At 41.2% G+C, this 12,901-nt stretch overlaps 2 protein-coding genes across 2 annotated transcripts in view; one reads left to right on the forward strand and one right to left on the reverse strand.

Annotated features, from left to right (window-relative positions):
• LOC118421843 (kelch-like protein 3) overlaps window positions 1–3,887 on the reverse strand; it is a 4,588-nt gene extending 701 nt beyond the window's left edge. The window contains exons 1-2 of the mRNA XM_035829344.1: window positions 3,468–3,887; window positions 1,744–3,292 (exon numbers count right to left, since the gene is read on the reverse strand). Of these exons, the coding sequence (XP_035685237.1) occupies window positions 1,744–3,262 (1,519 nt within the window). The 5' untranslated portion in view covers window positions 3,263–3,292; window positions 3,468–3,887. The remainder of the gene's footprint in view (window positions 1–1,743; window positions 3,293–3,467) is intronic.
• Window positions 3,888–4,876: 989 nt separating this feature from the next.
• LOC118421844 (WD repeat-containing protein 47-like) overlaps window positions 4,877–12,901 on the forward strand; it is a 35,314-nt gene continuing 27,289 nt past the window's right edge. The window contains exons 1-3 of the mRNA XM_035829345.1: window positions 4,877–4,999; window positions 11,641–11,889; window positions 12,433–12,763. Of these exons, the coding sequence (XP_035685238.1) occupies window positions 11,729–11,889; window positions 12,433–12,763 (492 nt within the window). The 5' untranslated portion in view covers window positions 4,877–4,999; window positions 11,641–11,728. The remainder of the gene's footprint in view (window positions 5,000–11,640; window positions 11,890–12,432; window positions 12,764–12,901) is intronic.

A 12,901-nucleotide genomic window follows, 5' to 3' on the forward strand; every position in this document is an offset into this window, starting at 1 on the left:
GGGGTTTCCCCCCTCTCGTTGGGGGGGTTTGGGGGGTCTCCCCCGAGAACTTTTTAAAATAAAGAGGGTCTCTGGTGCCTTTTAGAGCCATTTTTGTGCAAAAATAACCAACGAATCAACACTGACTTTTAGGGCTGAACAAATATAATAAACGAACGAACACTGTTTTTTATAGTTAGCAATCTCACATTCAACAATCATATTTTTGGCCTGGGAAAACGGCCATCGAAACATGTCTTGAGCCGAGGGGAGGGCCATCGAAAAAGGGGCCTTAAAAATACAAGCAAAATGTGCCCCTGAAATGCAGGAAATGAAGTTTCAGGTGGTCAAGATTTCAATTTTTCTCTGGACGTCCCTGACGACGGCTTGCGCCTCCGGCGCCCACGACGCTCCGGTGCTCGTCGCCATCAAAAATCTTTTCCCCTGACAGAAATGTCATTACATTTAGCATTGTCTACCAGCAAAGTTTATCCCTCAAAGTGCAGAAAATCCTGTTTCAGAGGGTTCAAATTTCAACATTTTTCTCCAGACCTACCTTGCGACGACTCGTGCGCTCGAAGTTGTGAAAATACGTTGGGGGGTCGTCGCCCTCAATAATATAAGCTAAAAACCCTATAGCTACCAGAAAGGCTATTAAACTTAGCTTAGTCTGCCAGCAAATCTGTCCATCAAAAGTTAGGAAAGATCGTTTCAGATGGTCAAGATTTCAAAATTTTCCCGGGAGAGCATGCCCCGAACCGCCTAGGATTACGTCAATATTGTTCGCCCTCCCCATAAGAAATTTGCTGCAGCCGCCTCTGTCGTGTAATTCCATGTTCGCACGAAGTTTACGAAGACTATAGAAACTAAAATTGGTATCAATATCAATCATGTGTGCACCAGTTCTTTGGAAACGGAATGGTTCACGGACGGCAACGGGATAAAACATTATGATGTTTACTTTCGTGACAGCGGGCTCTCTGCTGCGTGCATATGACATAATCATGCATATGATGGCGCGAAAATTTTTTGGCAAGTTTGTTGGTTGGCCGAAATAACTCCCGTTTTGGAATGATTACAGCAGTATTGAAGCGGTTTTCGTCACGATATCGCTAAAATGTACCCAAGTCTCTTCCAAGTAGAACATTAATCTAGTTTCTTTTGTGTAAATATCGTACATGTGTAGTGGAAAAGATCGCCGTTTTTTTTTTTACCTGACCCATTTTGCATCAGCCCTCCCCCCGGTAAATATCGTCAAGTCTCTTAGCGGAGACATATCGTAAGTTTGACACATTTTTACTCCTGACATTTACCTTCACAGTATGAATGAATGAATGTTTAATATTGTATCTTGCGTCGCTCAGTCCACATGGGCTAATAGGGCACCAAAATAACAAATATAATAACAATATTAGAGTCAGATGGAACATAAGCGAGTTCCAAAAGAGGGCGGGAGTATTGCCAACTTCCTGGTTACAGAACATTCTGGCAATGCCTGCAAAGACCGACGCAATGAGGAAGTAAAAGTGGGAGGAGTGCGCCTTGGCATTGTTGGTTAGCGGCTTTGTATTGTCGCCGCTTCGCTGAAACTTTCGCTGATTTTCTGTATTTCTTTGTGGAATTCCTTTTTTTTTTTGGTGGTCCAGCCGAATTTTTTTTGGGGTCCAGCCAAAGGGGGGGCGCGCGCCGGGTGCGCCCCCCCCCCCCTAAATCCGCGCCTGCAATGGCTGTTAAGATCAGGTTCGAGGAAGTGAATATTCGCGCTTTTCGGTAACTTCATCCAACGCGTATATGGAGGATAATAGCAATCCATGGTCACCAAAGACGAATCCTCGACGTCACCGCCAACGAGGAGGAGTTTGCCGGCAACGGCCACCGAATGGTGCTCTGCCCTGCCGCGAGGCATGTCCGGCAATCTCACCCAAATGTCTGACTTGAAATCGTACCGGAAGGCTTGCCTTGACGGGGCGGTGTGAGCACCCTCGCCGACCAGAGGATGGACGCGCCCGCCTGTCACGTACAGGTATTTTCCTGCGCATGCCACGCTCATGTAGCCGGCGACAGTTGTCGGTAGGTCAGTGATGTGGTAGTACTGACGACTAGCTGGATCTAGGCAAATTATGCTTTGCAGGGGCGATGGCTGCACAATGCCGGGCGCGGGGTGCTCGTCGTGAAGATGTGGTTTCCTGACTGCCTTCCAACCGCCGACAATGATTGCCAGGTCCACCGATATCTCGCGTCTTGGACTGCTTTTAGCCTCTTCTCCCTTCGCAGCAACAGCCAATTGTCTACAAAGAAGTTGTTTATTCTGTGCTTCTATGATCTTTGTCAAGCATTCTTCATCTGCGGACTCGCACGGTATCACAGGGAGTAGCTCAAGCTCCTTTATCATCCGGACCCTCACGCAAGTTAGATGGGTCTGTTTCAAAATCCTTACGACAGCTGTTTGACGGCTCTCAGGGACATGGTCGAGCCATCTTATCACAGACTGAACGACGTCGGCTTCATTCCTACGCGTGACGTTCAGATACTTGTCTTCGAGTAGATCTAAGAGCTCTTGCAACGAAAGGCTAAGGAACTCCTCGCCTTGTGTGACGTCAAAGAGGTTTGACACTGCCATGTTCCTTGAGCTGTTATTCAGGTCAGAAAGACCATACATGTCGGCCAGACGCATGACGCCCAGGCAGTTGGACGGGCAGAGGTTGGCTTGGATGAACATACAGCAGTACGGCAGAATCCTTTCACACAGTAGCATGTGTCCCGTTTGCAGAATGTCTTGGACATCGTCTTTACAGATGATGATTTCTCCTGTATACAGGAAGTCCAGAACTTTGGAGAAGCTGTTGGCGTCAATCCCGTGCAGTTGTATTACCTTTGAACTACTCTCGGCTAGGTTGGACGAAAACATGGTCTTGAAGTACGGTGTGGTTCCCAACACGGCACGATGACAAGGGAACTCCCTATCCCCGACTTGTACCACCACATCAATGAAGTCCCCGGTCTGACGATGGCTGGCAAGGTCAGCAACAAGCTCGCGTCCTTGGGCGTAGTTTACGAAGTCACCGGGGCCGTCTCTCAAAATTGTCAATCTTGTTGTTAGCTGTGAAGCATGAGTGAGTGAGTGAGCTGACTGTCTGTAATCCCTGTTGCGCGGTGGCGGCAGCAATGTGTACCGGGATGGCATAGGAACGTAATCATCAAAATCATAGCCATGGCAATCTTCACTGAATGATGACGTTACAGTGTCATAGTCGTCAGCACTGGAATCATACCCCCTGAGCATGGTGGCTGTTCACTAGGTATTCATTGAAATCTGTTGGACAAAATGATGCGGGACCAAGTTTTTATGGCCGTAGATATATAGAGACACAAAAATAATTCAAGGATGCAAAGCAAGTAAAAATACGCACGACAATACATATGCCTGTACCATAAAGTATCAAAGTCCATCTCTGATTGAACATGAATTTTGGAACTAGCCCACCAACCTGAAAATGTCCAGTCCTGATGTCCACGTAGAACAGCAATGTGTCCTATGTGATGCTATTCAACAGACGTCTTATAAAATGACATCAAAATGCTCGGACAAGAACCAACCGAGACCAGGAAACGCTCCGTTTTTACGTTACCACTTCCTCGTGCCAGTCTCGGTGCTCGCTTAATTATGGGTGCTCTCAACAGCCGTAGAATTTTCTCTTTCAAAAGCTGTTAATCATTAACCAAAAACGGTTGTTCATGGACGATTGCAGGCAGAGATTTTTATGGTTAAGGACTACAATATAATTGGCCACTTTTGCGCATTGAAATATAGAAATGGTTATACAAGCCAACTAGGAAAAATAGATGCGTTTAGGAAAAAGACACAACTTTACCATTAGCCAATATAAATAACAACCAAAAAACAAGTTTGGTTTTACATGAACTTTAACTTTGCCCCTTGCGGAGGTCAAAAGTACTGTATCCTCCTTGTTCATGAAATGCTACTTCGGCGTCTGATGCAATTTACCCTGGGAGCCAGACAGGACCGGGTAGCTAGCGAGTTTTGTTTGGGGACCCAAGGCAGTGAGTCAGCCCGCAGATCTCACATTAGTGCTCCGGGGGAGTTTAAGCCTGGAGGAGTTATGTAGATAAACTGTCCTAGCTGCCCGATCCCGGCTGGCTCCAAGGGTAGATGCAATTACACACCAATCAAGTTATGCAGTCGACAGAAATGTTGCATGGGCAGACAGAAGAGGGCCATATCTTCTGCAAAACTTTGTTTACTCCGTCGTTTATGATTAATTTACGCAACGTATCTTTATGTTTACCTTCCCGAAAGGGAACCGCATTGTGCTTGCTCCGTTTCTTCCTCTTTTTCTTCCTCTTCTTTTCCAAACAAATCAAGTCGATCACCGGGCCCTGACGGCTGTCACCATAGTTACTTGTTAAGAAGCAGATACTATGAATGTAGCAAGTGGAAGGACAGAGCTGAGGTGCTGGTCACCGCATATACTAGTATATGAATGTGTTTGTGTAAGAATAAATTTAGCTGTAGTTTATTAGGCTAGATCATGTTAAGATTAACACTATGCATTTGCTTGCAAATGTACCGAGCTGAACTTAGCAGTCCGTTAGCAGCCTATTTTTGTATAGAAGAAAGCTACACTTTCTAATTTTACACTTAGCGGAGGTCAAATATACTCTTTGGCTCTTTGCGGAGGTCAAATAAACTGCAGCCTCGTTGTTTGTGACATATAACAGCGAATGATCCAATATTTCACCAAACAAACTATGTGATCATATTGTTGCCCTGGACGAAAGTCGAGTATCACATCTTCAAAACTTTATTTATTTACTCCGTCGTCCATATCTACGCAAAATACTTCATGCATTTATGGCTGATTTCGGCAGGCGGCGCCGCTGCACGGCTCCCACAATCCGTAGCTCCACATTAGGAATTTGAACATGGCGGACACGGTGCAAGACGGCTGATCCGCTGCGATAGTCAGCCTTGTTTTCTCACTTCTAACAGCCCCAGCAGGTGAGTTTGAACGATTCTCATGCACCACATAGTAGCCGAGATGTTTAAGAATGTGTAGAATTCTGCTGAGAGGCGGTAGACTGTACGTTACGGGGTGACAAGGGCAGAAACCGAGCGGTGGGAATATTGCGGAAGGGAGGAGGGTCATGTGGTTTATCACTACATCGTGAATGAATGATCTCATCGTTTCTGTAGCATCATTCCACAGCCGTGTTCCCGGCTCATATTTCCCCCAAACTCGCTAGTTTCTTTGTAAAAAAAACTCTAGACACGGTCAGAAGCCATGTTTTAACCGCAATACACACCCGCAATGCAAATACACAGAAACTAACGGTCGCCCAGTTGTTTGTTGTGCATAATTATGTTGTGGCTACCGATAATCAAATAATTTTTAATCATATTCTGAATTTAGATCGTGGAATAAAGACCATAGGATAGAAATATGTCTCTACTTCGAAAAAAGAAGGTTGTGCCAAATGATTTTTCATGACCTCGCATTTTTTGGTTACCAAGGATATTCTTTATTTTCATCTTTTATGTTGTTAGCAAGGAGAAATAACAAAATAACGTTATATATGAAAATGTAATGTTAAAATGACTGTAGGCGATTTCTGAAAATATATTTGATGTTGACTATTACAATAAACATCTTAGGAACTTTTTGTTACATTTTTGTTTTTCCCCTCCAGTATTGTTACATCTTTATATAGGTTTGAAATTAAGGGTAAGAAGGTACTCCTATGAGCAAATTCTAGGAAATCATTCAAAACGTACAAAAACATGAGATCAGTGTGACACTCAAAAACATAGATATCATTGAAGATATCATCCATTAATAAAGACACCGTAGAATTTACAACAAGACACCGTTAATGAGTCATCTTTAATTAACAGATCCAGAATGGGTGGTGATAACAAAACACAAAAATCTTAATGCAAATGGAGCTCAAAGATGAATCTTAAAGACACCTCATTTCTATTATATACCAGTGTGTATATTCTCATAATCTTGAGGAAAAGCCAAAAACATACCTGTGACTTGAAACTTAGCATGCTTTTTTCTGGGCCCAAATCACTTTATCTTAACTGTATATACATAATTGACTGTGAGCCATTTGTATTATATTTATATTTCAGCCATACCATAGGTATGGTGAAATATATTGTATTCGTAATGTTTCTTTCTTTCTCCTGTCAAATCTTCAAATCGATTCAACTCCGTCGTTCCTGGACCGAATTACTTGAAATTTGGCACAAGGGTAGAGTGGGTCAATACCCAGGTGCTTTTTTCTCATTTTTTTCATATCTTCCTTTAAAATGATTTTATTCATGTTTTTTGCAATTTTTATGTACATTTTGCCCCCCTGTGCCCTGGTGTTACAGCCGAATGACCTAAAATTTGGTACAGAGGTGCCTTGATCATATGCCCACAAAATTCCAAAAACAATTTTGGCATACGGTACAGCAAAATGCTTAATTTTGGCATTTTTGGCATTTTTTGCCCCAGAAATGACATTTTTGGGCTCCTATACCCCCATTTTACAACCAAATGACCTGAAATTTGGTATAGGAGTGCCGTCTACATATGCGCACATGAATTCATTGACACCTTTGGCATACGGTACAACAAAATGCTTAATTTTGGAATTTTTTGGCCATTGTTTGACCAAAAACGTACGCTTTTGGCTCCTGTTCCCTGGTCTTGTAACCAAATGACCTACATTTTGGTAAATAGGTGCACTAGATATTCATTCAAATGACCCATGTATAATTTCTGGCATAAACCACTTCAAAATGATATATTTGGGTACTTTTTTAGTAATTCTCCACTGGCCAGAGGGTCAACGACCTCAAGGTCGTTGACCTCTCCCACCTGAAGACAGCATGTGCACATGTCTATATATACTAGTAACTTGATTAAAGAGGCAACCAATCACGTAGCCTGAGTCAACATCCCGAAGGTGATTGGCAGCCAATCAGTGAGCCCGGTGTTATCTGGATGAGTCCATTCTGGCATGGAGGGGGTACATATTTTTTTAATTCATCTTTGGACTGTTGATTATATGATGTCTCTCAATGGGAGTATTTTTGAACTGGACTATTTTGCAATTTTACATGGGGTACTGGAAGAGTCCATTCTTGCATGGAGGGGGGCATTTTTAAAAAAATTTGTTTATGGACTTTGGTGATTTGATATGTCAAAGTGTTTCAGTGTGGTTATTTTTTGACCGGTCAACTTTGCAATTTTACATAGGTTGTGCTGGAAGAGTCGATCCTTACATGGGGGGATTTTTAAAATCCATTTTTGGGACTTTGGTGATTACGTCCAAGTCCAATTTTAGCGGATGTATTTTTGGACTGCACCACTTTACATAGGGGCATCGCAAAAAGAGTCCATTCTTGCATGGGGATGTTTTCAAATTTAGTTTTAGAAAGGTGATAATTCAATATTCCATTTTTAGTGGAAGTGTTTTTGGACTGGTCTATTTTACCTTTTCATGCCTTTTTTGCTTAGTTCAACCTTGACCATGTTTTCAGTGAGAGTATTTCTGGACTGGTCTATTGTGCAAATTCACATGGGGTGCACTGGAAGAGTCCATTCTTGCACTAGGAATTTTGTAAGATTCATTTTTGGGTGTCATTAAGTGTCATTAGTGGAAGTGACTTTTAAACAAAAGTGTTCGATTCTTGCACATGGGTGATTTTGGAATAGTCTGTTGTTGCATGGGGAGGGAGATGGCTGAAATATGCTGTATTTGCTCTCAAGCAAATGTCGGCCTTTCTAGTTTGCTTTTACTATTTGTAAGCAGCAACTGATTACTGTACACTATGGCCAGACTAATTGCCCAGTTCCCTCTCCCTGTCCGGCCCCTTTGTTGTTGGCCGAGTCGATTGACCGGTTGACCCACATGAATGGTCAATGGGGGTGGACGTCGAAGTTGACCCTTTCATCAGATTGGATATAGGGGTCAGGTTTAATTACTGGCACGTCAACACAACATGCTCCCAGAATAACTTCAAGAAGTTATCATACTCGTCACGATTACACCATTTTCATGCTGTACAGGTGCATCTTATGTATTTGTATTGCTGTAAATGCATTTAAGTTCGCGGGGATTTAATTTTGAGGTAGCGGGGAGAAAGGACTTTTCGCGGTGGTTTCAAGTTCATGGTAGCACCATTTACTGTAGTCTCTTACTGCTATGGAAAAATATTTGCGGTGGTTTTAAATTCGCGGTTAAGTAGCCACCACGAAAACCACGAAATTAAACCACCACGAACATTTCTGCATTTACAGTATTTGAAAATTTGGAGGTACGTGTGAAGTCACTGTTAGATGAAATTTTATTAACTATATATTTGTTGTTATGTAGATATGTCAAAGAATTTGGCAGGGTTGATGTTTTCGAAATGGAAAAAAAATTAGACTCCAATCGCTGTTCGATTTCTTTTGCTTAAAAATTTTCGTAGCGTTTAGTACTGTTTTTGTGTATTTTCTTTGACATTTTCTATATGCAGTCTTTCTATTTTCTATCTGAATTTTGGTCCCTAACTGTTTGTAATTAGATTAGAATCTGTTTTATTTGCCTAAACCAAAGATTTATCCTGCCATGACCCCTTTCAGAACACTAGTGAATCAATAATGTTGTTTGTAATGATAATAAGTGTCATGCTTACCTTAAGCTTTGTGTGAAGACATTCGTCAACCTCGCATTCCTATGGGGTCTGTAAGAACAGCTAAAAGGACCTTTTAGCTATGTCTTGCATAAATATTTTGCTTACAGTAGCTCTACAGTTACATCTTTTAAAAAGGTGCAAGCAAAATATTTATGCAAGACATGATGCTGTACACGAATGAAACAAGAACATGTATCCAAACTTGTTGAAAATATGTCACATTTTTCATTCTGTTGTCTTTCTTGTCAATCATATGGGTGTGTTTCGCTTCATAGACATCTCAGTTTGTGTACCTCATTGTAGAAAGGTATCTTAACTGAGAAAATACTTCTGAACAATAGTGCATACCTTGCAGTACAATGCACATATCATTTATAGTATATATGCATTCATTGCATTGTATTTTAGAAACCTTGTCTTTTTTGTGTGAAGTAAATGTACTAGCAATGGTATGTAATTGCATAGCTTGTAATCATAATGAGATGCAAACAGTTTTTTTGTGAGAATTAGTCAAGGAAAAGGGTGGCTGTATTTGCTTGAAGAGACAAGATACAAAATATGTTTGATTTCTACATTTGTATATCTAGACCCCACAGAAAAAATATGTGTTACTGTTACATAGCTTAGCCATCTCCAAATACATCAACCTTCATGAAAAAAGAAATCATGAAAATGTTACTTTTATCCTGATTGATAACCCATCTGAATGTCTGTGATAAGCCCTCATTTCTTATCACTAAAATTCAATTAATTGATGAGATAAAATCTGTCCAATCGGCTTCGGGCATTGCCAACTATCTTGCTGACATCTCTCGGCTATTTCTCACCCTTTTGTGTGCATGCCAGCACGTTGGCTCCACTGTTTGTTTAAAAGGAAGATCTTCCTATTCAAATAGGCACGGAGATACAAGCGGGCGGGCGTTTGTTTTGAATGGCGGGGTGGAAAAGGGGTTTAACTTTAGATCCAGCCGCAGACTATACAATGGAGGAATGTTAGGTTTGGTGCAGCCGTTTTCTTAATGCTATAGTATTCCTGGAGGTAAGCTAGTGTATTTTAACGTCTTCCAAGAAGGCTATATGTTTTTGGTAGTATTTGTTTGTGTGTACATGTATGTATGTATTATTATTGTAAATGCATTTAAGTTTGTGGGGATTTAATTTCGCGGTATCAGGGAAAAGGGACTGTTCGTTGTGGTTGATACACATGTTGACTGTTCGCGGTAGCACCATGCACTGTAGTCTCTTAGTCTTACTGCCATGAAAAATGTTTGTGGTGGTTTTAAGTTCGTGGTGAATTTGCAACGTGAAAACCGCAAACATAAAACCACCACGAAAACTTCTGCATTTACAATATGTGTGTGTAAATGAACAGCATATCTCGAGAAGGCCTGGATGGATGTATTGAGATTTTTTATTTTGTCTTCAAACATTTCCTCCTCAGTATTTTGGTAAGGAGAAAATATGTACTGTGTACCTGATTTTGGTATGGTATTTGCTGTGCACAGTGTGTAGATCCAATTAGTTACACTAGATATGGATTTGTTTGACATTTTCCAGCTTTAAAAGTCTCCCTAGTTCTAAGGTGACCCTTTTAGCACCACATTTGTACATTACAAATTGATTTTTAATATTGACTGGTAGGGTTTTAGCACACCGGCATTCAGAAACAAATATGGGTCCTTTATTTTAACGTCTGTTATTTTCAAAGTAGACAAATGTCAACCTGGTAAAGCGTTTGGAGAATACACCTAGACAGTACTTTGTCATAATTACTGCTAGCATGAATAAGATATAATACCAGGCTTCTCGTAATAGTCTTGTTATAATCACTAAACACTGGTTGCTTCAATATTCGAAAAGCACAAGCCATTTGGAAATTCAAGCAAAATTGATGTTCCACCTTTAGGCCACACCAATTTAATTTCTTGGTTCACGGATTCGCTCGCTCCTATTTTTTTGGGGAAAAAAAAAAAATTACCACTCAGCAAATTTTCACCATTAATGAAACCATTCACCAACTTTCTGGTGTAGCAAATTGGCCTTTATATTATAAGCTCCTTAAAGTGTGGGTACAGGTGCTGTTACTGTACAAAAATAGTGTTTTTGTACTTTTATCAAGCTGAAAACGTTTTTTCTTTATGTTTTGGATTAGCCGTTACCTTTACCCCAACCATTTTACCATTTTTATTTATATTTTTATTTCGCCCTCTCGCTCCATATTCTTTATGAAAAAATCTGTGAACCAAGAAATTAAATTGGTGTGGCCTTACCGATAAACGAAATATTGGGTCGTAGCTCTCGATGTACAGAGTACAATGATGTGAAAATTATTATTGAATTTGTTCACAACTTAAGATATCATTAATGAAAAATGCAAGGAGACCACAGTCTTTTTTGAGCATCCAAATCTAGTTCTATTTATCATAAATATCATTTGTTTCTTCTACATAGAGAATCTTGAGACTAGAGCAGGGACAAGCACCAGACTTCTTGCACTTTTCACCACACCAGGCTTCTTAAAATAATCACTAATCCCATTTATCATGAATATCATTTGTTTCTTCTACACTTAGAATCTCCATAGACCAGAGCAGGGAACAAGCACCAGACTTCAAGCACTGTTCACCACACCAGGCTTCTTAAAATAATCACTACTAATAATTCCATTTATCATTAATATCATTTGTTTCTTCTACATGTAGAATCTCTCTAGACCAGAGCATAGAACAAGCACCAAACTTCAAGCACTATTCACCACACCAGGCTTCTTAAAATAATCACTACTAGAAATTCCATTTATCATGAATATCATTTGTTTCTTTCACATGTAGAATCTCCATAGACCAGAGCATAGAACAAGCACCAAACTTCAAGCCCTGTTCACCTCACCAGGCTTCTTGTATTTTTATTTCCATTCATATATATATATATATATAAATATCATTTGTTTCTTCTGCACTTAGAATCTCCGTAGACCAGAGCAGAGAACAAGCACCAAACTTCAACCTCCAGCAAGTTGTTCACCAGACCAGGACCGAACCATCTGCCGCCATGACGGGGTCCGAAGCCTCCATCAACATCAAAGAGTCGGAGGTGATCAAACTGATCCTGGACTTCCTACACAACCGGGAGCTGCACGTGTCCATGCTGTCTCTCGAGAAGGAGAGCGGAGTCATCAACGGGATGTACTCGGACGACTTGCTGTTCCTACGGTGAGGCAGTGGCCCGTACTTTGGATACTTGGAAGTGTTGGATACTGTATTTAAGTCCATTAGCTAGCATACAAGGTTTGTAAGCAGTTAATATTCCTGGACATAAAATGTGCAAACATAAGACATGCCATACCAATTTAATATGTTGGTACACAGATTTAAAAAAAATAAAGATGTAGCAAGCGGACATAAAAAAATTGAGGGTAGGGAGGAAAGTTGAATATGACTTTATTTACTCCATGGCACCAAGGCACAAACCTGGTCCTAGGGCTTTGTTTTCATTGTTTTTTCCAGTTAAGCATATTCTAGTTTATATTTTAGGTTTAAAATCCGTGAAGCAACAAAACAAATTGGTGTGGCCTAATGTTTACATTTTGCTATACATGAAAGGCTTTGAAATTTACTTACTGGTAGATCAAAGGTTATGTAACTTAAGGCAAACAGTTCCAAAATAGATATGGACCTGTATGTGCTTTGTAATTTCTTGGGTGCACCAGAGTAATACCATTCACTGCTAAAGCTCACATCTCCTTACCACCACAGTCAGCTGATCCTAGACGGCCAATGGGACGACGTTCTGGAGTTCATGCAGCCTCTGGAGAGCATCGACGGGTTCCAGAGCGACCACTTCCGCTACCTGATCCTCAAGCACAAGTTCCTGGAGATGCTCTGTATCACCAAGTCAGAGCCCAACATGCAGTTCCCGGACATCTCGGTGGACGACGTGGTGGAGTGTCTGAACGCGCTGGAGCCGTACTCGCCCACCCGGGAGGAGTACAGCAGCCTGTGTCTGCTGCTGACCCTGCCGCAGGTCACCGATCATGTGGAGTACAAGAACTGGAACCCCAGCACCGCACGCGTACACTGCTTCCAGGTACCTCTTAACTTTGAGCCTTTCTGGGAGTTTTCTTTTACACAACCAGTACTGTCTCTTACCTGCTTACATTTCAATACCTGTCAGACATTTTCCTCACTGCTGCTTCTCGCCAATAGCCAGTGTAGGTGGTACTTT

This window comes from Branchiostoma floridae, chromosome 8 (assembly GCF_000003815.2).
Source record: "Branchiostoma floridae strain S238N-H82 chromosome 8, Bfl_VNyyK, whole genome shotgun sequence".
Taxonomy (NCBI): Eukaryota; Metazoa; Chordata; class Leptocardii; order Amphioxiformes; family Branchiostomatidae; genus Branchiostoma; species Branchiostoma floridae.